The sequence below is a fragment of the Cyanistes caeruleus genome, chromosome 5, assembly GCF_971803275.1.
Source record: "Cyanistes caeruleus chromosome 5, bCyaCae1.hap1.1, whole genome shotgun sequence".
Classification (NCBI taxonomy): Eukaryota; Metazoa; Chordata; class Aves; order Passeriformes; family Paridae; genus Cyanistes; species Cyanistes caeruleus.
The window spans coordinates 76,454,465-76,482,194 of NC_141705.1; the positions used below are offsets into that span (position 1 = coordinate 76,454,465).

The following is a 27,730-nucleotide window of genomic DNA, read 5'->3' on the forward strand; positions in this document are numbered from 1 at the left end:
AAGGTCCATCAATTACTCAGAGATGATGAGCCACTTGAAGCCAGACAGTGAAACCATGAGCAATGCAAGGATTGTTTTTTCCACTATCTGCAAGGGAAGAGAGGGAAGATTCAATCCCTTGGGAAGTGGAAGGGGCATTCCTGAGAGGGAGCCAGTGTTGTGGCTGGACTTGGGCGGTGTCTTTGTCCAGCTCACTCAAGGGGCACCAAGCAGCTCTAAAGGCCAGGTGAAGTATTCACTCTCCTTGCCTTGCCCCCTGTTTGTCATTCACCTGTCATATTTTTGACAAATACTCAAACACATGACAAATTTAAATTAACATTTTTCTTCTGATTCTTCTGAAGAAAGCTGGCTTGGATTCCAAGAAGCACTTCTACATTCACCAGGCTGGGTTTCCCCAACACAGTGCAGCAGAAATTCTCATGCAAATCTACAGCCTTACACGCTTTAAAGTTGTTTTTCTTCAAACTTCTGGGGGGTGGAAAGAAACTTGATATACAACACTGTTAGGGTTTTTTGTTGTTTTTATAAAATTTTTCAAGTTATCACAAAAATTACACACACTAAAAGCTTAATCTGCACATTTTCCAATTAAAAATTGAAATATCTTAAGTTTATTACTTTTATATACAATTTCAGTCCAAATTTACATTCGCATCATTTTCATGGGTAGCAAAAGGCATGGATCAAACACAGGATTGAGATGTGTCACTTCAGCATATTTATAGGATATTTACTTCAAATCTTGGTATGTGTTCATTCAAATTTATTTAGAACAGGCCACTGACAAAAGGCTGGATTTTGTGCTGAAATGGTATAAACTGTGGGGAGAGTCACTGCTACCATCCACTGCTTTCAATGCAAACATCCATCGTTTCTTTCAGTGAGATTCACAGGACAATGACTGAAAAATTAACAGATTCATTATAACCTCTGAGAGCTGTTTAGTTTAAAGCTCCATCCATGGCTGGGCAGTCAGTTTAAGGCATCTGTGCTAGACATCACAACTTTAAAAGTTAACTGAAGGAATTCTGCAGTTAACTAACAAAAGCTGGAATTCCTCTCACCTACCCCTGGAAGAGAAGTTACTCACTTGGTTCTTCTTGAGTCTTCAAAAACAAAGTAATGAAGTTAGTAAGACATGACAGGTTATAAACATCCCCCTCTTTCAGCTACAAAAATGGATTTCTATTTGAATAACTTACATTCAGTGAAATTGTCTTTAGACCTGTTTGAAATCATTTAGGCTTAGCGAGCACAATTTAAGCAAAACTTCATTCAGATATTGCAAAACAAAGCAAACAAAAATTAAAATTTACAAGGAATACTTTGGTTCCCTCCAAATTAATTATTACTTGAAATACGGAGAAAAAAAATTCAAAATTATGCCTCTCCTGCTAGACTTCATAAGAGAATTCAAATGAAGACACCTCTCAAGCCCAGAGTATGAACAGTTGGCTATTTTAACAATCTGCACAAACTGAGATACTGAATGTTAATTTAAGACACTATGAAATCAAAAGCTCAATTTTCCCCTGTAGTTTTCTGTTGCTTGAGTTATTAAAGAACCAGCACTGAAGGAAATACCTGCACAACTATCCCAGTTACGTCCACTCAAACTCCATACTTTATAAAATACTAACTATGGAGACCCTGAAAGAAATAGAAACTACATCTTTAAACAGAATCCAGAAATGCAGTTTCATATACAGCTGCATGTTCTCAAGTGTGCTTTTGCAGAAAAACATACTTTTTGATAGTTAAGCCTTGAAAGCAAACCAGTCACATAGATCCTTCCTTTCCATTTAATATTCTACATATAATGTAATCTTTTTTGCTTTGGTAAGATACAAGTAATGGGGAAATATGGGTAAGGAAAGCACAGTAGATAACATGGGTATATATCATACCTTTTTTTAAGAAATCTGAGCTGAAATGTAAGGCATCCCTCGAAGTATTTTTTGCATATGCAAGGAATGCAGTTCTTTGTAAACAAAAGCTTGAGGAAAGCAATACTGAAGCCAAAGAATCTTCCCTAGCATCCTTCCAATGATCCCATAACCAAGAGCAACTCTCCTAGGGCAAGTGTTTTGGAACTATATCCTGTGAAAAAGAGAATCCCATCCTTTGTCTTTTCTAATCACATAGTAGAGATTGCCTCGCCTTGAAGATCTCCAGATTAGGGGAGTGATGCCAAAGTTGATTCTCGAGGGCACGAGCTCATCCAAAGTCTATTTTTCTGGTACATCACCTTCTATAGATTTTGTGGCAGCATTGCTATGGCCCGCAGAGGCTTGCACGGTATTCCCACAGGAAACACTTCCCAGCACCCGGGACTGACAGGCAGCAGCAGGTTTGGTGGTGGAAAGCGTTTTAGAAGAGTTGGACTGATGTCTGCGATGACCTGAATCCTCGCCTGGTCTCCTCCTGCCAGATTCTTCACCAATAGGTGGCTGAAAATAAACGTGGGCAACCTGTTAGGTGTTTTGCCATAAAGCCAGGTATTTCTGCCTCTCCACAGACTTGCAGGACTGAAAGGATTAGGCCCTTAGAATTTATCAGGTTGCCTTTTCATGAAATCAAGTACTGCTCTCAGATTACCTTGCAGTGATTTATTTGTAGACCAAACATTATTTAAAATAGGCATTGAAACTTACATCCACCCTGAAGTCCTCCAGTCTCTTAAATTTACTCAGGTATTCTTGCAGTTTGGGGTCAACAGCTGGAGTCTTGTGTTGAGAGTATTTTAGGTAAGCCCAAAATTTTTCGAGTCCATACAGCTGACCTAGTAACAGAAAAAGATAATTTTACCGCTTTACAAAGGTCAAATTTAATTATAAACTTAATTATTCACTGTAACTATATTTTTAAGAGGAAGATAAAAAGAACATGAATAAAAGCTGTTCTTGGTTAGTTAACAAGTCAGTGCCAAGGAATTGGGATTATCTTCAACTAATGTTACCACAGTGTGAGCAGTGACAGGCCTGAGATAATTACCAGCTTCATAGTCCCTCTTTGTTTCTTGTTGGAAATCCTCAAATATTTCTTTCCTGAATTTCTTTTCCAGGCCATAGCTGTAAAATCTGAACAAGCATTCCAAGCCGTACCTGGAACAGAACAGAGAGGTACAAAAATCCACCTTGTCTCTTCGGCTCAGAAATAGAGATGGGGGAACTGGGTGGAAAGAAATTAATTTTATCCAAGAACTGCAGGGCAGCAACAATTTCCTTGGTGGTCATTTTTCTGGTATTTTTGTAAGGCAGGAACCAGTTTGAAGAAGTGAAATGAGGTTAAGAATGTCTTCACCTACAGAAGAAAGAATCTGAGGAGTGTTAGTACAGAACTCACTCATCATGGTCAACAAGTTAATGTAGAATTCAGATCTTCATTAGGTCAGGAAATGCTGTACAGTCATTCATCTGCAAAGCACAACTATTTACTGTTTTTTTCCTATTAAAATAACTTACACATGCTGCTATTTTAAAGATTTACAAAAAGTCAAAGGCAGTACTAAAAATGTTCACTGCAGATGTATGTAAACTTCACAGTCCTTAAAAGGAATGGTAAGGCCTCAGGAAAAAATACCTGTAGTGTTCTTTTGCATCCTCTAGAGCAAGCTGTTTGAATTCTTCATACATTTTCTTATTGAAGTGATCTCTCAGAAAAAAGGACCAGAAACGAAAAAGTGTGTTCATTTCTTGGGACTGGCCAATTCCCAACCGTTTCCTCTCTGGAAATAAAAAAAAAGAAAGAGAAGAACAAAACCACTATTTTAATTTTTCACCAGAATATTTTAAAGTCCATTGCCTTTAGAGAAAAACACACCAGGATCTTCTGGTAACTTCAGTTCAAATTTGAGGGTGATTTTTTTGTCAGGGAACGTAAAGTTAAATGAAAAGCAAGGTTCCTAAAACAGGCACCAAATAAATTTTGCTTGCCTTTCCCAAGAAAAAGTAAGGATGAGGAACAGTGGGAAGAAAACTGGTATCAGACAACACCTGGAAGCTTCTAAAAATTTTAGGAAGTGCATGGAGCAGCTTACCTGTTAAACACCTCCGCCGGTATTTGTGGTACACCTGCTGAGTAAAGCCATTTTCCTTTAACAGTTCGTGAGATGGGTGCTGGAATTTGGGAAGAGAATTTGGAGTACAGCCATAACCTGCCAGTGGAGCTCCTTCTGAAGGTGAGGCATTGGAACTGCTGGAGAAAAAAACCAACATATTTCTGCCCTGTAAACAGAGCTTTTCTGCTTTTCTGCCACCCTGACCTATGCAAGAGCTGAAGTACGGTCACTTGGGAACTGCTGCAGTGCATCTGGGTTTGGGTGCACCTCAAGAAAATCAAATTTTGTGCTAATATGTTGAAAATAAAACAGTTTTGGACAACAATAATTAAACATTGATGTCCTGCTTGACTTTAAATGACCACTGAAGTGAACATCATTGCCTTGAGTAACATTACTGATGCTGTATCATGGATCAAACAACACTGTGAACACCAATCTGCCTAGCTTGTTTCCAGACAGCTCTGTGTTCCATATTTTTGTCTTCCTTGATTATTCTTTTCTTGCTTCTACTGTATTTATAAATTGCCTTTTATAGCAAGCTTCTCCATTAGTAGTGAAATCTCACTATTTTATGCAAATAAATTTTGAATAACAGCAACAATTACCTCACAGAGGAAGTTCTTGGCCTGTGGTCTCTGGAATCCATCACCCAACCAACATGGCATTCTAAGGGAGGATTTGTACTGTGGCGTGTTTTTCTTTTTCTTGGAGTCTAAGAAAGTAAAAGAAGGATTTATTTCCCTAATTTGACTTCACTCATTCTCTCCCTTTTAAAACACAGATCTAAAAGTTTTCCATTCTGTTATCTAACAAGCTGTAAAGTCACAAGACCACAGTTTCATAACCTGAAGATTAGTCTTATGTAACTAATCAAAAATCTTAAGCACTACTCTTCTTTTAGAAATGACTTTCAAGGAAGAAGACTCAAAAAGTGCTCAATAGAAATAAAAAAGGGAATATGGTAAATATTTTGGAATTAAGCAATAGGAATACAAGCATTTAATTTTTTGCCTTTTAATTCTTATTAAACTATGCACAAGCATGAGTTTTATAGGCTTTTGCTGTTTTGGATTTTTTTTTAAACATTTTTAAACATTTAAACATTTTTTTTCCATTTACCTTTACATCAAAGGATCGTGTTTCTTTAACAACAGGGTAGAACCTGGGTGTTTTGTTGGGATCCTGGAGCCTGGGGGTGCGAGGTGTTCGTGGGACGAAGCCAGGGTGGAAACGGGGGGAATCTGGTACTGCTGTTGGCAGTGATCGAGCCATTCCTGCTGTTGGAGGTACTTCAGTACTTAGGAAATTACAGGTCAGCTCCTCTGCTAAATATAGAGGCAGGAAGGAGAAAGTGAGGTGGTTTTACCGAGCTACTTTAGAGATGCTATTAGCATGCAACCCAGTAAATGTTAATAGTACTGTATCAGAAATACCACAAGAGATAAGATATGGATGTTGTGACTGCTCAGTAATGGTATGGTACAAGTAGTAAATTCTTCTAATCTCATTTCCTTCCATCCCCATATCCCATAAAAAAATGCTGGTTTCTATAAAACGTTTCAGTTCAACTTTACACATTATAAATTCCAAGTCACACAAAGAGCACCTGGTGCTGGTGGAGAGTGACAACAAAGCAGAACAAGTGCCAGTTTCTTGTCATTCAGCTGAAACCACGCTACCCATGAACAGCTGACAATTTGAAAAATTAGCAAAGAAAAAGCCCCCTCAGACTGCTGACTGAACCAAAATTAAAATACTGCACAGGCAGAAAGAGTCAGAACACCTACAGAGTTGTTCTTTATCACAGAGATTCTAAAAAACAAATACTTTCATACTTACCTTTCTGTAACCCTGGAGGTCTAGGAGGAACTTCTTGGGCTGGATCAGCAGTTTCTGGTGCAAGACTAACAAATTCATCCTTATTAATGAGGTTTAGCTTCTTGAAGTTCTCAATCTCTTGCTGGATTAGAGAAAGCAAATTGTAAATGCAAAGCAGGGTAATAGATACCATCCTGAGAAACAGATGCATTTCATGAAGAGAAAATAAGCCAGAATTGACACACAAGTGACACATGCCAGGTGGGACGTGTATACTGTGCGTGAAAAATACCGTCAAATCATTATGAAGTCCAACATTTTGCTGTAACAACAACAAAAAAGAGAATATTCTCTCTTGCACTTTGCTATTTCTCACTGCCCTCTTCCTGTTTGCTGTTATTCTTGGTCCATTCTAATCCGTATTCTAAATGCTACCTTAATTTCTTGCTCTTATTCTCAACAACCGTTTCCACCTTTGTCATCTTGGTTTTGTACAAACACGCTCCATTTGTCCATGAAGCCAATTCCCCCTCTTTGTGCACAGAAACAGCCCCTTTCCCTCACCACTCAGTGTTTAGGTAACATCACTCTAATTATTGTTCTAACAAACTACAAGGCAAACAGAACCTTAATATAAAACTACTTTAAAATCACTGTATTACTTCCCTCTCATCATCTCATGTCTGACACGTACCCCCTTCCCCTCTGGGTAGGGGTTTGCATCTGTTATGAAACAAACTACTCATAGAACAAGAAAACATTGAACCATCTCCAAAACCTTACAAAAAATGTTCATTCACTGTTTTTGGTCAAGTCTGTGGCATGAAAAGCTTGGGTTTGCTTTCAGCTGTAAAGACAATTCAGCAGGCCTGCAAATTACTGTCACTTTTCTGTAGCATTTTACAACTACATAGCAGAAGGCTGAAATTAATTTGGGAACTGTTTAGACAGGCATGGTTTTCAAGTCAAAAACTGAAGAGAATTACCTTCATCATGGCATCATTTTCATTCTGATCCATCCACAAATCCTGTTCGTAGTAGTACAAGCCATCATTAATGACTTTAGCAAGTTCTGATGTCATTTTTGCACGGCACACACGGTTGCCAGCACGGTCTCCACATGGATGTTTTTTCACATACGGTGGTGTCTGTGTTACAATTAAAATCTTGTTTACATCCTGATCATCAATTTCATAATCAGAATCGCTGTCTGACCAATCAGTAAATTTATTCTTCCGACACTGATTTTGTTCCATCTCTTCATCAAACAGAAATTCAAGTTCTTCCTGTTCTTGTTCCTCCGGAGGTGGGGGTGGCTGGTGTTGATCTGGTGTTTGATCAGGTATAGGAACAGCCTCCTAAGTTGGAAAAGATTTTATATTTTAATTGGATAATGATTTTCCAAACTTCATTGCATTCTCAAGCATCACATATGTTAATATGTTTAAACCTTGGTTTACAGTGCAACCTCAAAATTGTTTTTGCATTTATTTATTTAAATGTAACATAAAGGTTTTTGGTTTTACCTTTAGCTTGACAGTGGATGCACGATGCCTCTTCTTCACTTCTATCCAAGGCTCAGAGTCCAAATCGGGCAAACTTGTAGACAGTCCTTTAGACATTGTCTGAAAATTACTTGATTCAGCATTTTCCTTTGGACTCAGTGGGCTTCCCACTCTTGGAGAACTTGGTGCAGACTCTAGCAGTAGAAAACAGTAGTTCAGCTCCTGTTGTGGATTGCTTAGGTTCTATTTTGCTTGTTTTGCAATTGTTTTCACTGCCCTTTCTTTTAACCACAGCTACCATTTTTCTACCTCTCTGGACAAGCATAACACTGATCAAAAAAATTTTTCATTTTTAAGAGACAGCTTTTCACAGTTCACTCAACATTTCAGAATAAAATTAATTCTAAGAATTTATTTCCATGGAAAGTTTCTTCATAGCCACAGTGAGACGTTACGTGTTGTTGAGGAGAAAAAAAAGAGCAGCATCATTAGGATCGTGTTTTCTCCGTGTCATTCTCTAGCTCTGTGGATGGGTGCCTAATTCCATCTTCATTCTTCCCATTTAATTTCAGCCAACATTTTACAAAAAGACTCCCTTGCCAAGGGCTGTCGGCAAACAAATGCATCTCCCTATTAAAAATGGGAATGAGTTTCCCATCCAAAACAAGGGTGCCCCAAATAAAGAGCAAACTTTCAGCTGCCTCAAAAACGAAGCAGATTTTAGGACTTGTTTAAGATTACTATTATTAATTCCACAGGACTGTAGTCCACCATTCTATATTCTAGAGAATGGTCACAGCCATAACACACAAGAGACATTTATATCTACTTCACATCAGCCACGTGATTTGACAAGTGCAAGGCTGGCAGGCAGAGCAGCTGAACAAACCATTACCAAAAGTGCAACTTCTGTTATGAAATCAGTATCAGGAGGCAAACTTCCTAAGCTAGACAGACAGCCCTAAACTAATGTTTCTGTAAAAATAAATCCTTTACCAGTATGTGAGCCAAAAGTTTGGCCTGGTATGAATTCTGGACAATTGATGAGCTGAGAAAAGTCAGTTGGAGGCAGGTTGCATGGAGGAGGACCTGGAATTGGCCACTTTTCTGGATCAACCCTTTTTCTTAGTTTCTGATCCACAGTTTCAACTTCTGTACTGTCCTTTAGGGCCTGTGTGACAAGCATATTATAACATTAAAAACTATCAAAAAAAGAAAAAAAAACTAAACAAAAAACAAAAAAACCCCACCAACTTGGCCACTTATAGCCTCTTTATAGAATCCCTGTCATTACAAACATAAATTTATTAACTCTGAAGGTATGAAGCTATGGCAGCACAGAATTAACCAAGCAACTTTTCAAATACATCCTTCTTGAATGATTGTACCTCCAAAATGAGTGCAGCATTCGTAGTCAGAGCTTGCATCCGACGGAAACTGGCGATCAGTGACACAGGCAAAAATCCTTGTTGGTCCATCTTTCTCCTCAGAAAGAAGTCTCTCTCCAAATTTTCTGTGCTGAAATAATACTCACTGCAGAATGAAACATACAAACCTGAGCTTATTCTACAGTTAAAGGAAGTCCTAAAGCAGCAACTCAGATTCCTTGTTAAAGTCTTCCATTAAAAAAAACCAAATATTTTGACATCAACAAAACCATTCTTCAGTAGAAGACCCAGAGAGCAGCAAGCATGCTCGACAGGTTAAGACAGACTTATGACTCAGTACAGCACAGAGGGGTAAAAATCAAAGCCTTGGTACATTTGCACAGGCAAAAAATACTCTCCAGTTTTCCTTCACCCACCCCCTCCCTCATTACTTACATGGACAGAAGGGAACCACATTGTCTTGGCCTCCATAGAGGTGAAGGACAAGCACTGCTTACAGTCAGAGCATAAGTTATGTCCCACACAGCAGTACCAGTTCATCCTGAACTGCATCTTTTATTGTCCCAGTTTCCAGTGCACTGGAAGGCTTAAGTACCCTATCTGAGTGTTGAGGCACAGATATATTTACCCTGAATCATCAAGCATGCTTGTGGGAAGATGAGAAAACAAAACCAGAAATGTTGTATTTGGCATGAAACTGTACCACAAAGGCACAACAGCTCATGGAGGAAAAAAGTCTGAGAGAATAGATGATGTTGAAGGACATTTCAGGAATCTGGTAATACCACAGAGACGAGGGACAAACAGCAGAAAGACAAAGTCTCAACAATGAAGCTGCTCTAGGAAACAATCCGGGTGTCAAGAGGTTTTATACTTAGTGAAGAAAAAAAATAAGGAATTCAAATCATGATCTGTCACACAGAACAAGGGAATGAGAAAGCATCCTATGAACAAGAATGGAAAACCCCCTCGATTTACATGATGGCTGAAACCTAGGCCTTTCATACAGCTTACACATCATACCATGATTTTACACAGCACATCCAAGGAACACTAACTGCTCCTCACATTCAGAAAAACGCAGGTAGGGAAAGACTTAATGGAAAGCAGTTAAAATTCTGTGACAAAAATAGAGGTAGCGCAAAAAGAAAATGAGAGGGTATTAAAATGCTGAGGAAAAAAGCTGCACATGCAAATGTAAAATAAAGATCATTCTACTTTCAACAAAGAATAAAACAACAAAGCTTCTCTCCACTGAAGCTGGGATCAAGGCCAAAGTCTCCAAGAGCAGGCCACTCTGATGCCATCACTGACTCAAGCAGCACCTTGATGCCATTTCTTTCTCTAATTTTTTTGTAGCTGAAGAAATTTGAAGCAAAAGCTCACTCTATGAATCACACACAGAATATTCTGAGCTGGAAGGGACCCACAAGGATCCTCAAGTCCAACTCCCACATGAATGGCCCATGCAACCTCTCAACCCTGAGACCTTGGCAGTATCAGCACTGTGCTGTGACCAACACTCAGCTCCAAGACAGAATGAATTTAAAGTCTCAATGCTGGACAAGACAGGACAAATGGAAACACTGCTATTAAATCAAAGCAAACAGAGAAGAGAACAAGGCTTTTGGAGAATTAAGCTCTTACTCAGAGCCAAGTATAATCAGTGAAGCAACTGGGCACAAAGAGATAGTTTCTTTCAAGAATACCCTGTCTACTGTTCTGAGCTGCTATGTTCCTTTTCCCCTCCCAGTCTAGAAGATAAGCAACCACAAATGCCATAAACCAACATTTTACTAGTGTTACCTTTACAATCGTACAGTAAAGGTAAAATCCTGTAATGATTCACCTAGTTAAAAATTCCACAAGCAGAAAGGGACAATGACTGAGCTTGACTCAAACTGCCTCACTTGATGTCCATCACTCTAGAAAAAGGAATGTGAAAGACCATTAATGATAAATGAAGACAATGCACAAGTTTGCTCCAAGTAGAGGGACAAACCTAAACACACAAACTCCCTCCAGCTTTACTCTTCTTCCTTTTCAGAGTCCATTTCCTTACTATTGAATTGATAGCTGAACTTTTATTTGTGTATTTTCTAAAGCAAAAGGACTTTTTAAACAGAGTTCTGCTGCATGTTACAGAATGAAGAGCTGCTAAGCACTGAAGCTTTTCAGGCTGACAACTTCAGCTGGTGGTTAAAAACATAGAAGATATTTTTATATGCAACACAAATATTACTCTGTTGTACATCAAGCTGGTTCTTGGAACAAGCATAAATCGCTTGATAGTAATGTGTTTCTTCCTGTAATTACACATCAACTCAGTAGAGATTTTTTTCAATTAAGCAGGTAAACTTTTAAAATTTATTCATCCAATAGGATTCAGTCTCACTTCTTTAATAAATCCTGATTTATCTTGGACTCCAACAGGAACTCTGAGACATAACGATTTTCTGTACCTTTATTCTCTATACACTTCTTTCTTTGGCATAGTCACTTTAATATTTTATAGCTAAATTATGAAAGGCAGACAATGTCACCCCAATTTAGGGCCTAATAATAGGTAACTGATGAATAAAGTCTGTTTCCCATCATTATTAGCGTGATAAAAGAAGGGAATAAACAAAAAACACCTTATTTTTTTCTTTTTTTTTTTTTTTTTTTTTTTTTTGTGTGTGTCTAGAGAGAATGAAACTAGTGAAGTTCTGTTCTAAATCTGCTCAGGAATCTCCCTCTCATGGAAAGCAAACTCCATAACCAAATGCCTTAGGAGTTCACACCAGGCAAGCAACCAATGGCTGCGGTTATCCAGCCACGCCAAGTCTTCTACCAACACCTGCCAACCTCTCGGTGCCAAAAGGGAATACAAATATACCCAGAAGTCAGATGTGACCAGTGCTGTAACTGACATTTTTCTCAGCAGAGGGGGACATCGTCATGTCCTACCTTAGGAGGTCTGGATTCTACACTGCATGCCCAGAAATCTGGCCAACAGTGGAGTGGCTGTGCTCCTCCCCCACTTGTCTGAGGACAGTGAAGGCCGATTATCCTGACATGGGGGTACATGTCCACTGTCAGGTCTCATAGGGGCCTGGCAGCAAGAGCAAAAAAAGACTGCAATAGAAGTTTTGAAGTTGATAGCCACATGTCAGATACTTTCTGCCCTTTAAAGAGGCTTTTCTCTTCCTTTTTGCGTCAACTGTAACAAAAGAAGCGAGAATAAAATAAGCAAGTTGCTGTACGGAACACGAGGGCAATCAAAAACCACCACAGAGGCATCGCAGAGAAACGCAAGTACAGAGGATGAAATATCTGCCAGTGGTGGAAACTGTCTCTTTAAAATGAACTAGTGCTTTCCAGGCCCTTTTTGACTTGTCTCCTGGTGATAATCAGTCTTCCAGATGGTTTCTCATTGCCTAATGGTATACACGAGAAAGTAAACATTTCAGATTACTGAAAAATCAAGTATCATTGCAAAACTACCCTCTCTCTCTCTCAGTTACATGTTTCAGGTGAAACACACTGAAAACATCAAACTAACGAGACTTCTCAAAGTGAAATTGAGAGCAAATAGGGGGAACGTCACCCAAGAAGAGCTTTACAGGCAAACAGACCAACAGTACTCAAAGCACAAGCTCAGAGACATCCATATCTCAATTACATGACAACATAAAGAGGGCTGTGTACCATAAATAAAGCAGTTATACGAGTTAGAGCCAGACTACAGCACAAGATGCAGAAACAGCTTCCTGAAAACTCCTCCCCATTACTCAAGTTTTTCCAGCCCACCAGTGAATAAATTCGAGCTGACACTAGAAATGGTCAAAGTTAACTCAAAAATTTAAGCTGAAATGCCTTAATCTCCAACTTGACATGGATAACAAGGATTCAACACTGTTTGAAATGAGTTATTTTGTCTGAACTAGATCTCTGAAAATATTTATACATTAAGCAATCTACTTACATTTGGTGTTTTATATATTCCTTGAGAAGTGCTTCATCCACAGAATACATCTGCACTCCTGTTCCGTCACCATAGTAATAAATCACACCAGGGTTAAGTTCAGGCTGAAATACTTGGTCAACTCCTTCACCATACAGCTCTTGATAACCAACTGAATAGTCAAAGTTCACTTCAACATAAAAGAGAACATAAAGTAACAACATTAGAAAACGCAAACAACATTATAACCATAGTTTGAAAGTTTTTTGCCACGTATCCATTTCTTTGCATACTGCTGGGGTTTCCTCTGCCTCGTCCTCTTCCTCTGCTTCTCCCCCTTCCTCTGCCTCTGGAGAACCCTCGGACGCTGCCACCCTCACTCCTCACGCTGCACACCTCGTCATGGTCGTCCCTCTTTTCTCTATCACGACGCCAATCTTGAAGAGAAAAAAAAACAAAACCACAAGATAGCTGCAATCACAATGAAACATCCCGGTTCCTCTAAGTCCCTTATGCCACCAGAGTTCCCAGCCTGAGCACAGGCAACCCACAGCCATGCCGAGGTGGCCAGAGCCAAAGCTGCAGGAGAGGAACAGGAAAGGCCTGCCAGCCCTGCCAGAGCCTGAGGGGCAGGAGGGGTCAGCAGCAAGGAGGCAATCGATGGACTGGCAGTCAATCCCAAATGCTTCTGAAGCAGCTGGACACCCTGGTGCCAGCTCAGAGGTCACAGTACCTGTGGTCAGCTCAGGGCAGGAAGGAATGATCAGGACAGTTCAGTCTCCTCCTCTGGACAACTCCCACCACTACAGGAGTGAGAGGGGAATCGCAGAATTGCAGAATGGCTTGGGTTGGAAGGACTCTTAAAGGTCATCTGGTTCCAACCACCCCTGACATGGGCAGGGACACTTTCCACTAGACCAGGTTGCTCAGAGCTTCATCCAACCTGGCCTTAAGCTCTTCCAGGGATGGGGCATCCACAGCTTCTCTGGGCACCCTGTGCCAGGCCCTCACCACCCTCACAGTTATTTTTTTTTTTATCCAATATCTAATCTAAACCTACTTGCTTTCATTTTAAAACCATTCTCCCTTGTCCTGTCATTCCATGCCCTTTTAAGTAGTCTCTCTCCACCTTACAGGCTCCCTTCAGGTACTGAAGGCCACCATTAGGTCACCCCACAGCCTTTGCTTTTTCAGGCTGAACAAACCCAGTTCTCCCAGCCTTTCCTCACAGAAGATGTTCTCCATCCCTCTGATCATTTTGCTGGTCTCCTCTGGACTCACTCCAGCAGCTCCATGTCCATCCTGTGCTGGGACCCCAGAGCTGAGGCAGTGCTCCAGGTGGGCTCTCACCAGAGCAGAGGGGCAGAATCCCCTCCCTCCCCTGCTGCCCTCGGGGCTCTGGATGAGCCCAGGACACGTTTGGCTCTCTGGGCTGTGAGGGCCATGGCCAGGGCATGTCCAGCCTCTCACCCCCCAGCAACCCAAGTCCTTCTGGGTAGGGCTGCTCTCCATCTGCTCATCCCCCAACCTGGATTGATACAGGGATTGCTCTCACCCAGGTGCAGCACCAGCACTTGGTGTTGTTAAACCTCATGAGATTCCCATGGGCCAATTCCCAAGCTTGCCCAGGTCCCTAGGGGTGGGATCCTGTCCTTCAGGCATGTCCACTGCAGCACTCAGCTCGGGGTCATCTGCAGATGGGCTGAGGGTGCTCTCAAGGCCAGCTCTTGATTACAGGATCCCGCAGCAGGGGCTCTCTGGAATCTCCTTTTGTCCCTGGCAGCAGCTGCCAAACACTCCCCTGACTCTGCCCATTGAACAGCAACTGTGCAAACCAGACCCCAGGGACCTGGGCTCCATCCACCCCAAAACTTAGGGACGGGTGAAATTCCCTCTTCACTTTTGAGAGGAATTGTGTGAGAGGAGGTTTCATTTTCTTCCTCTTTTCCTAACACTCGCAGAGACTTCTTTACTGAAAGTCACCTTTGCTGAAAGTTTCCCCAGGTTGTAAGTGGATAGTCTTTCAGATGCCAGGGAGACCACTTTGCCACAGGAAGGCCTGGGGATACAGCCCCTACTGCATCAAAGCTAAATTTAGCAAAGGACTGACTAAAGATACGTACTAAAAATTGTATTAAAAATCTTGGTTTAGCAACCATTTTTAGTGAACCCTACAACCACAGGTGTATGCTCATACACTCAAGTCCTGTCACATAAGACTGAATTCACAGAGAATATAATCTGTGTGTGTGTGGTTTTCAGTCATTTGACCATCCTAAAAAAAATCTGCCGAAGGAAGTGATAGCTGGTAAAAATCCTCCTCCCACCCCTATCCATCCTTCAGACATCCAGTTCAAACTCTTACATCCACATTCCTAAAATGACTTCATAAATTCCATGTCAGTAGCACCCAGTACTTATTATAATGAGAAAACATTCAAACTGTGCAATTTTAAAACCTAAACCAACCAACTTTCACTCAGCCTAAGATTTCTGCCGCCTAACCAGCTGTGTTCACAACACCCAAGGACCAGAAGCAGCACCAGTTGTGGTGTCAGCAGAGCTTTTTGCATAGCTGTGCTGAGAAATAGGTCAGGGATCTGAGGGACTCGGTCCAGCTCGAAGGAAAAACCAACATCAGTAGAAGTGCCAAAGCAGAGTTCAAAGTGTAGCTCCACAAGCAGCTGCTCTGGTAGCAACAAGCTGTGGGAACAGCAGCAGAGCAGGACTGAGCAGACACCTTCTGAGGCTTTTTCCAAACCTTCTGTACTGTAAAACTGTGGGACAGGATTGTGTAGGGTGCCACGAAGAGGAATACGCATGCAGCTGGTCACTGGCAAATATAAACACCAGGTTTTACCTATTGCAGGCAGAGCTAAGTTTCAGCATGAACTGCCAGCTCATGTGATAGCACACTTTATTTGCCACCAACAGCAAGAGCCAGAGACTGAGAACTACTTACTTCTTGCCTCATTCCTTCTGTTGTTATGAGGTATTAACTTGTTTGATTCCAGCACAAATCTGGAGCTCGTTCGGGAGCCTGCTCTGTCTTGACTGTCTGACCTCACATCGTCCAAGTGAAGCGGCACCCATTTCTGCTTGTTACCTTGAAAAGTTAATATATTACTCTTAATTATACTAATACTTGAAGTTTCAGCTCCTGAAAAGACTCTGCAGAATTTTCCTTGTAAGACTAGCAACACTTAATTTCAAATTTTAAAAAGCGGGAGAAATTTTAAGATATTACAAGTTACTAAATAATAAATGCAGTAAACAAGAATTTCTGAAACTGAACTGCAACCTCAGCTAAGATTCAAATGTAAGAAATAAAGGCAAACATTTTATTTAATGGCTTTTTAGATGCTCCATGATCAAGAATTTACAGCTATGTCAATGTTAAATACAGGCAGCAAATTCCTTGCTATATAATTTTACAACTCGTATATGAAACTTTGAAGTAAAAAATAACATATAAAATTAACTACCACAATAAAGATTTCAATCACAAATCATACAAATTTTCCTGATAATTTAGCTGTGGTACTGTACTTTCATCTCAAGATATTCAAAGTTCATTCACATGCATCAAAAATTACTAGCAAAGCTTTATTTCGGTTTATTTGCAGGCTGGCCTAAAGTATCCACTAGCAATTTATTTAGCTAGAATATTGATTGGTATTGTGGGCTTTATCCTTCCTGGCTAAGAAATAGAAGTACATAAGATGTCTTCTCTGCACTGGTGGTGGAGGGAAACGAAAAAGCATGTTTTACCTGTGGAATGCTTTGCTTTAGATTTCCACTTAGACTGAAAAAACTAAAAGCATATATTACATATATGTATATAACAAGATTAATAAAGCTGAACAGCAAAGGTCTTTAGGATCTGGAAAAAACACCAGCAGGGAAGCAAGACAAAAAAGCAGCTGATCTTGAAACTCCTGCTGCTGCTTCTCCAGCCTATTCCAATCTCCTGACCAAATGAGATAGAGGTTTGCTTCCCATTTTTAGTGTAACAGATTGGATCAAAAAGAAGGAAATAACCTGGTTTAGTCTTCAAATGATCACTTCAATGTGCAAGCTAATAGTAGAGCATGAAAACTGAAGTGCTGGTGTATATGCACACACACACCCATATATGTATATTAAGTTAAATTAACACAGTGCTACCTATCCAAGGAAACAAAGATTCCAGAGACAGTAATGTCTCCAGAAATGTAAAATCTTCCAGAAATTGTCAGACCTCCAAGGACCATCAGTAGGGCACAAGCTACAAGCTGCTTTTCCCCCAGAATTCTCACTTGACTGAACAGAATGCTCCAAACCCTGAGGGAGGAAGCCTGGCTGAGGCTTCCATGCAGACAGCAATATATTCTGTATTCACCCAGCACAGGCAAAGCAGGAGAAGTTTTATCGAGTCATTCAACTGGAATCTATGCAGCTGTATCAACACTGCATTGCTGCATTATACACAGTGCCTAAACTCACCTTTTTTCCTTTGGTTATTAGTCTGAGCTTCATCTTCACTAGTGTTATCTGCTGGACCATCTGGCTTTGCCTCCGGGTTGTCCTTGATTCCATTATTGCTTTTTTGATCGGATTTCTCCTCCTTTTCTCTTCTATTTGTTGGCTTCTTACTATGACTTACAGTCTTACACTGTAGGAGACACAGGTAATTATTTCTGGCAGTACAGCTGCTGATAGCAGGAGGTGCACATTTCCTTTAGATATTAAAATTCCTTTTTTACTACCTGTTTTCAGCCTCTTCAGCAAGGTGAACTTTAAGAATTGACTTGTTTTGTCAAGTCTCTTTTAAAATACTTTTATTTTCTGCTAACATAGCAAGAGCACAAAATGAGGTTTTAGATTAAGAAAGTTTTTGGTTTTTAAGAGAAGATGTAAAATGGCAGTGTGCATCATGAGTTCAGACATGAAAATGTATTTTATAGGAAAGAAAGAAATATTCTCACTAGTATCTACTGTTCAGACTTACTATCTTTAAAAAGCTGGGCTCACAGAATACTGGGTGGGAGGGAGGGGATTCTGTCTCTCTGCCCCACCCTGGTGGGACCCCACCTGCAGTGCTGCCTCCAGCTCTGGGGCCCCCAATATGAAAATATGGATCTGCTGGAGAGAGCCCAGGGGAGGCCAAGGATGATGAGAGAGCTGAAGCCCCTCTCCAGGGAAGACAAGGTGAGAGCTGGGATTGCTCAGCCTGGCAAAAAGAAGGCCTCAGGGAGACCTCACCATGGCTTTTCAATGCTTAAAGGGGGATTATGAAAGAGGGACAGACTTTTTAGCAGGCCCCGTAGTAATAGGACAACGGAGAATGGCTTTAAAATAAAAGAGTTTCAGACAAGGTATAGGAGGAAATTTGTCATGATGAGAGAGCTGAAACAGTGGCACAGGCTGCCCAGAGAGGTGGTTGGATGTCCCTGGGACATCCTGAGAAACATTCAAGGCCGTGCTGGATGAAGCTCACTTGATCAAGTGGAAGATGTCCCTTCCACTTGGGTCAGGGGGACTGGACTAGAAGACCTTCAAAGGTCCCTTCCAACCCAAATCATTCAATCATCAGATATAATTTTTACCTGCAAAATGGGAAGTTTTGCAGACATTTCTGCTGAAGAGAAAGAATTTTCCTATATTGTGGAGACAGCTTTGAAAGTAGATACTGCAGTACTGTGCTATAATTAATTTGAACACAAAGCCTTCCCCTAGACAAACAAACTAAGTACAAACCAAATGTTATTTTGTTTTACAGACACTGCATAAATTTGGACACTTTCAGTTACAAAATGCATGCTGTTGAGCCCAAATGTTGTGGTTTCCCTGACCAAGAACACAGCAAAAGCACCACAGGGATGCTGCTGCAGATCTACAGCACATGAAATGGCACCTCACCATTTGCAGTCATCTGTGCTCTCTTCCAGTTTTAAATAGCATCAGAGAGGTCTAAAACACATTATGTACTTATCACTTGAGATAAAGAGAAAGGAAGATAATTTGACAGAATAGATGTTAACTTAAAACCCAGAAGGGGAAAAATACATCAGAGGAATAAGATAACTAAGAATAACTAAATTGTGTTCAGGCAACGGGCACAAAGCGCTCCGAGCCGCAAGAGAGGACAGCATGTTCACAACTCCAAAGGCCTTCTCATCTGTGCATAAACAGGTGAAAACAGCAGAAAAGGTAAATGAAACTTTTGAATCAGTGGAGTTAAAAAGTAAGGCACTATTTAATATGTACATCTCTGTGGCACACCACTAACAAATTCCAGTACCAGTGCAGTCAGTTAAGCACACATCAGTATCCTGAATTATTGACAAAACTTCTACTGAAACCCTACAACACCCAAAGCACATCCTTGGGGGAACAGTATTGAACAGATAAGCCAACATGGCTTAAAAAAAGAGAAAAAATCCTGAGGATGACAAAGGACACTTACTTCATTGTTTGCTATTTCGCTCGGGGTCGGCCAGCTTGCGATATCGCCCAAATCATCAGCCTGCAAAGGTGACAAACAGTTTATGTTCCTTCCTTGATTGATTTAGCCCTTATTAACACAGGGAAGATGTCAGTCATGGCTCAGAGAGCCACAGTACCCCCAGGAGCATAGCTGTTAAAAGTAGCAATTCTTAAAAAAAAACAAGAAATACAACAGAAAACAAACACGCAACTTTTGAAAGAGATTTGAGCTCACAACAGACAATTGTCAGATTGAATATTGTCTTACACATATGTGATTTAAAGCTATCTACTGCTCAAGGCTTGTACTTTTTGGAAAACTTTGGCAGCTATTAACCAACCTAAAAAGTGGTGGATGTACAAAATTTCAGGAAGTTAATGTTTCAATAAAAGGACTCTGTGTCTCCTGTTGTCATAGTGGTAATTTTATGCACATAAAGGACACTCATCGCATAAGGTGCAAGGAGGATTTCTAAAACCAATCTAACATCACTTGTGCTCAAAGTGATGCTGTTTCTTTGCAACCCCTTCACATTTTTATGCAATCCCATTGATTTTTTAAACAAAAATGCCTTTCTTTATCCCTTGTGCATATACCAATTTAGCAACTCTCGTAATTTTAATTTCCTTCTTTTTTTTTCAATTTGTCTCTGTGTTCAAAATTGCCTATTACCAAGGCATAACATAACACTTCTGGTTGGAACTCCAAAATACCTTCCATCTTTTTATTAGAGCAGTATCACCTATTTATAATGCTGAATATTTACAGGCAAAAATACAAACCTTGCTGCTTTTTCTTGTCCTGGGTTTCCCTGCTTTTATCACTTTAGTGGAATTTTGTACTTCTGAAAAGGAAAAAAAACATTTTCAGGTGAAGAATTAGGCTGCACTTTAAATGAGTAAGGCAGGTGTGTGTTAACAACTCTGCCATGCTCTATCACACTACACCAAAGTGTTTCTGAGGGCTTGATATCAAAGTCAATGAACTTTCTTTAATGAATAAAGTCACAAATAGTACATGACACTGAAAACTCACGTTCATAACAAGTGCAAATCTTCTTGCAAACCAGGTGTACAAGATGCTGCCTTGCTCTATTTGAGCATTTTTTTCAACTAAGAAGGTCAAGGCTATGTCAAAGTGCTGGTATTTTAACCTAACAAGTGACAAAGAAAACCCCTGATACACATTCAATAAGTTCTCCTATTAAAAGCTATACTTATAAGGCAGAATGTATGAAATCTATAATTATGCAAGTAAGGAAAAAAAAATAAACATAGAAACAATTATATATTCCCAAATTCCTAGTAATTTTCTTTTATAAGTAATTACTCAGATGCCAAATAGAGTTTAGCCGTATAGCTCAAAATCAAGCCAAAGTAAAAAAACCAAACCAAACCAAAACAAACAAAGGAAGATATGAAAACTACTACTTAGTCAAAGCCTAAACATTATAATAATGATCCCATCTGATCTCCTGTGCAAGAGGAAACCATCTCTTAATTTCCTCTATAAAGCCCTGGCTCTCCCAGTGCATGTGTTCCCATACAGATGGGGGGTCACAGCCATTCCTTGAAACTCCTTATTCGGTGTTTTATTGCAAGACAAGCTCGAAACACCAAACGTGTCTGAAATCACAAGTGGATTATTTTATACGGGGATAACATCACCTCCTCAGCCCTTATCTCTTTCACATCCAGTGACTAATCTCCCTTATCACGGCTCCACACTGGGAACCCCACCCTTGTGCCCCAGTGACTCTGGAAAGCCTCTCTGTCTGCTTCCTGGAATACACAGCAAACGTTACAAGCACCAAGTAATGCTTACTCCACATTCCAGCCTAAATTTTAATATCACTTATAGCCACATAAATTACGAATTTCATGTGTATGCTTTGCACAACTTGGACATCTCACCAGACACGAATCCAGTGAATCCTGACCACCATTTGCCAGCAGGTTTTTGCCTCTCCTACAGATCTGCTTTTTAAACCAAAGACAAAAGACACATCTCAATTAACTTCAGACTGAGAGCTTTAAGAAACACACCGTGTGTTTCTTAGTGACCGTGTAACCCTAATTCTCACTTGCCACTCAGTAGTAAACTAATTGCCTTTTTACAAAACAAGACAAACGACTGCAGGGGTGGAGCAGCAAACAAATTTGTAATTCTCTCCAGGAGAACTGCCAATTACCCGTGCAGGTAAACCGAGCGGCCACGGCGTGGCTGTAAACACACGTCTGTGTCCAATTACCTGACTGAAGCCCTTTTTCCATCTCACAGCACTTTTACTTAAATTGCTGCTGAAGGACTGTTCTGCCAGAACTTCTGCTCTGTGTGTCAGCAGGGCGTAGCGAGGCGCTCAGAAGCGCAAGGCTCATTGTTTGCTGCCCTATCTTAGTCATGGGATATAATTTATTCTAGGCGGCAGGAGAGGCTATCTGAATTGAGCAGAATGAGACCCAACTCGTTTTAAGGAATCCCTCTTATCTGAATGGAGTAATCCAAGACTTGGAAGATGCATTTGCAAGCTAAACAAAAAGAGAATATTAGGCAACGCACCTCCTGGTGGATGATGCCCTTTCGGAACTCAAAGGGCTCGAGACCTCATCTCATCTCACTCTCTACTTCCCTACCTGACAACGCCTCCACAAAGCTCCTTCTCCTCCCAAAAGAACCATGCTCAAAACCAAATTTAACAGGTCCTTCCTGGCCTGTTAAATTTTAACTGGTCCCCCTGGCTTTCTGGGGCTTATCACGTGGGAGCTGGACTTCAGTGTGAAGCATGAAAGGGAAGATAAAGGGGAAGGAAAAACAACAAGGAGGGTGGGTGAGTAAAAGAACATAACATGAGATGACTGAAAGGTTTTACCCAGGTCACACCTGCTCTGTTGCCATGAACAGGCCCTAGAGACACCATTCAGGCAAAAACACGTGTTCAGATAAAAGCCCTCTGCTTAACATCGCTCTGGGGTTTGGTTTAACATCCCATAACAGTGTTGGGTACCCCAAAATGGCATCTTTCATTTCAGCAGAACCCAACAAGGCCTTCCAAATAAACTATTCCCCTTGTTAATTCCAACACAACTGCATTAAAATGGTTTATTCTGTGACATGCTACAAGGAACCTGTTCATTAGTGGCATGTTGTGTCAATAAAAGAACTCACTGATCCTCAATGATTTTACTCACTGGGTTTCGGAGTCTTGAGGGTGTGGGAGAAATAAATAAATGTATGAATTACAACTGCCTCAAGGATGAGGCAGTTTGATTGCCAATGATCATCTTTAAATCACCAAACTCCATGCAGTCGAGGTGGCATTCACAGGAAAACATTTTTATTATAGTTCTTCCAAGTCTCCTGACAGATCACATCCCAGCAGGAGGCACTTCCTGCAGAAACACAAGGATGCACAAACATGCCACGTGCAGCATGTCAAGATAAACAGAACAGCACGTCTGGAAAGTGAAAGATGAATTTTGGAACCACCAAAACTGCAGCAATCCTCTGGGACAATGGCAACAGAGAAAGAAAAGCAGACTGGGTGGCTGAGGAGCAAAGTTTGTACATAAGAGCTCTCACCAAGATACCCCTGGTCACGATGACAACAGGATTACAAGACAACAGGATCACAAGTAATAGGACTTCAGAAAGGATGGTTTGAAGCGCTGCAAATAAATAGTCAGCAAGTAATTTTTCCTGATGGAAAGGGGCAGATGATATTGCCAATTTCTTCTGAAAGCAAAATCTCTAAATATAGGTGGAATGCATTCTGATTTTTGATACAAACACTGTTAATGCTGTGAGGGTTTCTAGACAATATTCAGGTTTTATTTTTACTTGGACTGCACGTGTGTTCCCTTTTGTGAAAGAACAGCATCACATAAATACCAGAAGTGCTTCAGGGAGCAGATAAAATCACCCAGCTCTTCAAAACTTAATTGGAGCCTGCGTGTTAAACTTGTACAGTATTTTCCTTTCAATGCTCAGTTGGGGACTTGACAGTATATTCCATTTTTAAAGAAGGCAAGCTATGCTTAAATCTATTTTTTTGACAGATGAAGTATTGCAAATGCAACAAAAATTATCCCTTGAAGAATATCAGCAATTTAAATCCAGAGCATGGACTTAGAGCAGAGATTCTGCAAAACAATAAAAAAAGAAATCCTAATCACTATCCTAACATTCTGCCCTACAAGAGTTCTGGCATTTTATAGCAAAAACTACGTTAGATTGTCAATGTCGACACTATTTGAACAATTAACCGAGGCAATTAACCAAGTCATGACACCTGCATCCTTCCACCTGTTTATGTTCAAAACCCATCAATTTTGCAATACAGCAAGTATTAGGGGGAGGGGGAATCCACAACAGATTACTGATTCACCATTATGCTATTTATTTTCCTTATATTTAATTTCCCAGTTCATGTTTTTCTTAGCTTCTTCATAGAAAACTGCAACGTGTGACTCAATTTCCACCAAAGTTTTCATGGTTAAATGTAGCATATGCCATAGCACAGAGAGGTGAGTTTCAGTTTCATAACAGGTCTCCAGTTTAGAAGCAAAAACCCCAGACAAAATTACACATGCTGTTATGTACAGCTAAAATACAGGCAGCAGCTTTATAAGGATAACATTTTTAATCCCTTTAGGGTTGGGGAAATTGTCAATGCTGAAGCTTCTGATAATGCTTTGAATAATTTTTAGATGCTGCTATTAAAACACTCCATAAATTCCTAAGAACTAATGAGAACACCTGCCTTAAGTACACCCTGATAAAAAAACCTGACAATCAGATCATTTATGAATTGACTCATCTAAGGTTTGCTATTCCTAGCAACATAGTGTATCATCACTAAACTGTACCTTTACGACCTGTTTGCTGTCAGACTAAAGCAAATTGATTTACACAATAGCACTACAGTGAAATGGTTCTGCTAGCAAGAGACCAAACAGATAAAATGTATTCTTTGATGCCCAGAAATAAACACAATAAGCACAAAATAAATGAATGAAGTGTGCACTTAATTTAATTAGCTACATCATTCAAGCACATGCTAGTAGGCAATCTCACTTCAACCACTTCAGCAGCACAAATATTTTGCTTCACTGAATACTTTCATGTATTTCATGAACAATTTTTGAATGATCATCTAATAAGTCATTGGAGACCCACATCAGCTATACAAATCACACAAAGATTTGAGAACTTGTCATTCAGATTCCCTTTTTGCAGCCTCACAAAAAGGGCAGTACCAAAGGCTTCATACAAAGAGGTGTGAGAAGTTTTGAAATAAAGTTATTTTAACCACTCAATTCTTGGCAAATTATTTATGTGGAGGATGGGTAACTCACAGTTTGAACCTAAAGAAGTGAGGAGTTACTGCAATACATTGGCTTGGCACTACAAGGGGAGGGAGGCACATCACTGCCCCTTTCATCACCTGGCAGCCTCTGTTAAAGCTCACTCCCCCTGGCCATGATCACCAGGATTAGACCCAAGGAATCATTAAGGTTAAAAAAGACCTCCAAGATCATCAAGACCAACCTTTAAATAAATACCACCTTGTCAACTAAAACCTGGCACTGAGTGATTTCTTGAACCTCCCCAGGGACTGACACTCCACCGGGCAGCGTGTTCCAAAGCTTAACCACTCTCTCAGGGAAACAATTCTTCCTGAACTAGAGAGAAGCCTATTAATTTCACTAGCAATTTTAAATCTGAAATGAGTCTTTCCCCACAACTTAAAAGCAGATGAGGATGTAGAAGTAGCCTCTGAAGTAATTCTGAAGTTATTCTGCTTACAAGCTAAGTTTAGTGAAAGGCTTGGTCAGAAACACTGAACTGTGGTAACAAACACAACCATGAAAAGTTCAGATATGTTTGCATTGGGTGTTAGGTTTAGTGTGATGACTAAAAACTACTAAGGTACCTGAGACAAAAATATAATCAGTTGTAGTAACAACGCTTGGACCCAATTCTTCTGCCAAATTTTAACATTTTCCTGGTAGCATCAGGCAGTTTGTTTCAGTAACAAGAGACAGGTTTGCCTCTATCACAAACCAATCCCATGATAAATTGAAAGTCCAAAGATGACAGGCTGGAGCCAATTTTCTCAAGTCTGTAACTATCACTGAACACACCATAGGTGCACGTCTCAGGAAACTTTTAACAAATTACGCCAGGATCAACAAGTCTAACAGGATCCAGTCACTGCTTTGATGTGAGATCCTTTTACACTTTATTATCCTCTTTACGGATAGTTCTACATTCCATCCCAGTAGTATTTCTGCTCATCCACTTATTATTTCACATGACTAATTTCCATACTACAACATTCATAAGGGCCTAGTGTGACAGATTTCGTCCTGCCAACGTGCAATTAGTTTCTTCAAAATGCATCCCTTGTTGCGGGTGGAGGCACATGGCAATTTCTTCCTTCAAAGAGCCAGGAAGGATCAGCTGCTTTGCCTTTTACAAGGGTAAGAATGGTGGCTTCCTCACGGTGCTTCTGCTGGTGGCCAAACCAAAACACACACCCTGCTGTGTGTTCTTCACCAGCGCCACTGCCAGCAACACTGACTCCCTTATTTGCTCAGTTATACGCCTGCCCACCGAAAATTATGCTCTAGTACAACTCCTCAGTTTAATTATTAATTCCATGAATGGTAAGCACAACTTCTTGCAGGAGAAAAACAATATAAGGCTCTCCAAAATCACGAAATCAAGCAGACAATGCGCACAGTGTGTGAACGCACGGCCTTCCTGCCTCCTCCTCCTTCCTTCAACAATTATTTGCGTGCTTTATCTTTGCTGGAAAAGCAAACTTTGCAGAGGTGAAGCACACAAGGTGCTAACGCGACAAAAGCAGCTTTCCCACTGCTTCTGATGCACCAGTGCTGTTATTCCTGCCACAGCAAGGCAAACAAGTGACAAGTGCCCTTCATGCATGAAGCGGGCCACGAGCTGCTGCCCAGCCAGGCGCATTTTGGAAGCTCGGCACAAACAGGTACTTAGGAGAGCGTCAGCACACATAAACAAAACAGTCCAGATAATAAAGATGGGGATGCACTTTGCCAAAAGCTCTGCTCTTCAGCAAAGCAGAAATTTTGCGGTCGGGAATGTGGTCTCCGTTTGTATGACCTGTATACTTGAAACTGTAAATTATATATTTCTCTTTGTCAAGGAAGTACATGTTTAATTCAAGGATAAAAGTGGCTGTGAGATCACAAAAAAGGTTTGCCAGGTGCCCTCGGGAGCGAGTGCTGAGATTGAAATTCTCTGGAAGCACTGGCTGAAGTATTTATTTTGAGGTCAGCAGTTTACTTGCAGCCAAGAACAATACTCCAAGAAGCTGCAAACTTCTAGGAACACTTTGCTAGCCTAAGCATAAAGCCTGGCAATTTCAAGTTAGGTCCTTGACGACCAGCTTTGCAAAGCCATATGAGCGTTCAGTCGGTGTGGTGCCTACAAAACAGCTTTATCTTACGTGTAGTGATTTAAGGCCAGGAAATTATCCCGTGGCTACTCTTCTCCCTGGGTAAGCGCACCAAATCCCAACAGCGAGCGAACCGCCTGCTTCTGCCGTGCTTAGAGCCTCGGCAACCCCATTCCGGGAACCAAACCCAAGTAACGGATCCTTCCGAAGGCCTTGCTACATAATTAGCCAAAAAAGAGCTGCGGCAAAGCGGCGCTTCTAAAGGAGGCTAAGTGAGACGAGTGGGCGAGCAGCCCTCTCTGCCAGCGCCAGGGGCCGGCCGGAGGTCACCGCCGGGCCCGGGTGGCCACTGGCAAGCCCCGGGACCTGCGGCCAGCCCGGCGCTGCTGTCCCCCGCCCGGAGCGCTGCCTCCTGTGCCCATGTATGTCAAACCCAGCGCGCCCGGCCCGGCGCTGCGCACGGGCCCGGCTCCGCGGCCGCCGACAAACACGCGCTTTTCCTTCCTTCCTAAAAAAGAAAAAAAAAAAAAAAACAAAACCCCAAAAAAAAAACCAAAACCAAAACCACCCCGATGCCACGGAGGCGCCGCGCACACGCTCCCGGCCCCGCACCTGGCTCCTGCGCTCCGAGCCGCCCGTCCGGCCCCGCGGGCGGGGAAGGGCTGTCCCGCCGGGCTCTGCGCCGCGTCCACGCGTTCTCCTTGGGCGCCGGGGCTTCCCTGCTCCGGCCGCGCTCCTCCGCCGCCTCCTCCCCGCGGGGCGAGCCGGGCTCGGGCTGCCGGGGCTCCTGGGCCGCCCCCCAGCCCCGCCGCTCCGACACCTGCGCCGCGGACATGCCCGGCCGTGCGCCCGCCGGAGGGGCCGCAGCCGGGGCGGCCGAGGCGAGGAGCCCGCGGCGGGGGAAGGGGAACCCGCCTCCTCTCCTCGCCGCCCCGCCCCGCAGCCGCTGCCAGTGCCCCCCGGCCGGGCCGGGCCGAGCGCTGCCGGCTCCCTGCTGCCCTGCGGCCGCTCGGAGGGACGGCGGAGCGCCGAGCCAGCGACAGCGACAGCGACCGCGACCCGCCGGGGCCGCCGCCGCCGCCTGCGGAGGGACGGGCGGC

At 41.7% G+C, this 27,730-nt stretch overlaps 1 protein-coding gene and 1 long non-coding RNA gene across 5 annotated transcripts; one reads left to right on the forward strand and one right to left on the reverse strand.

The window, feature by feature from the left end:
• Positions 1 to 506: 506 nt before the first annotated feature.
• LARP1B (La ribonucleoprotein 1B) lies at positions 507 to 27,704 on the reverse strand. Of its 4 annotated transcripts, none has more exons than XM_086890460.1 (19): positions 27,243 to 27,704; positions 19,975 to 20,036; positions 19,172 to 19,231; positions 17,209 to 17,377; positions 15,686 to 15,829; positions 13,017 to 13,160; positions 12,745 to 12,913; positions 8,778 to 8,922; positions 8,386 to 8,560; positions 7,411 to 7,583; positions 6,871 to 7,242; positions 5,906 to 6,026; positions 5,186 to 5,391; positions 4,672 to 4,778; positions 4,043 to 4,200; positions 3,586 to 3,730; positions 2,998 to 3,107; positions 2,658 to 2,785; positions 507 to 2,453 (listed from the first exon to the last, which is right to left on the reverse strand). In XM_086890460.1, the coding sequence occupies exons 1-19, from the start codon at positions 27,463 to 27,465 to the stop codon at positions 2,232 to 2,234; spliced, it is 3,033 nt and encodes a 1,010-aa protein (XP_086746586.1). In that variant the 5' UTR covers positions 27,466 to 27,704; the 3' UTR covers positions 507 to 2,231. The 4 variants fall into 4 exon arrangements, with proteins under 4 accessions (XP_086746586.1, XP_086746585.1, XP_086746587.1 ...); XM_086890459.1 differs by having other exon boundaries at positions 4,043 to 4,197; positions 27,243 to 27,703; XM_086890461.1 differs by lacking the exon at positions 27,243 to 27,704 and adding an exon at positions 20,228 to 20,795.
• LOC147653268 (uncharacterized) lies at positions 3,013 to 4,664 on the forward strand. Its single transcript, XR_015287284.1, has 2 exons — positions 3,013 to 3,125; positions 4,107 to 4,664. It is a non-coding gene; the product is annotated as an uncharacterized LOC147653268 (long non-coding RNA).
• Positions 27,705 to 27,730: the final 26 nt, after the last annotated feature.

Coding starts and splice junctions, on each gene's coding strand:
- LARP1B (XM_086890460.1), bottom strand. CDS start 27,465: ATGTCCGCGGCGCAGGTGTCGGAGCGGCGGGGCTGGGGGGCGGCCCAG. Junction 13,161..15,685: donor CAGAAGGAATGAGGCAAGAA/GTAAGTAGTTCT, acceptor TTTCTCTTCAAG/ATTGGCGTCGTGATAGAGAA. Junction 2,786..2,997: donor AAAGAGGGACTATGAAGCTG/GTAATTATCTCA, acceptor TTCTGTTACTAG/GTCAGCTGTATGGACTCGAA.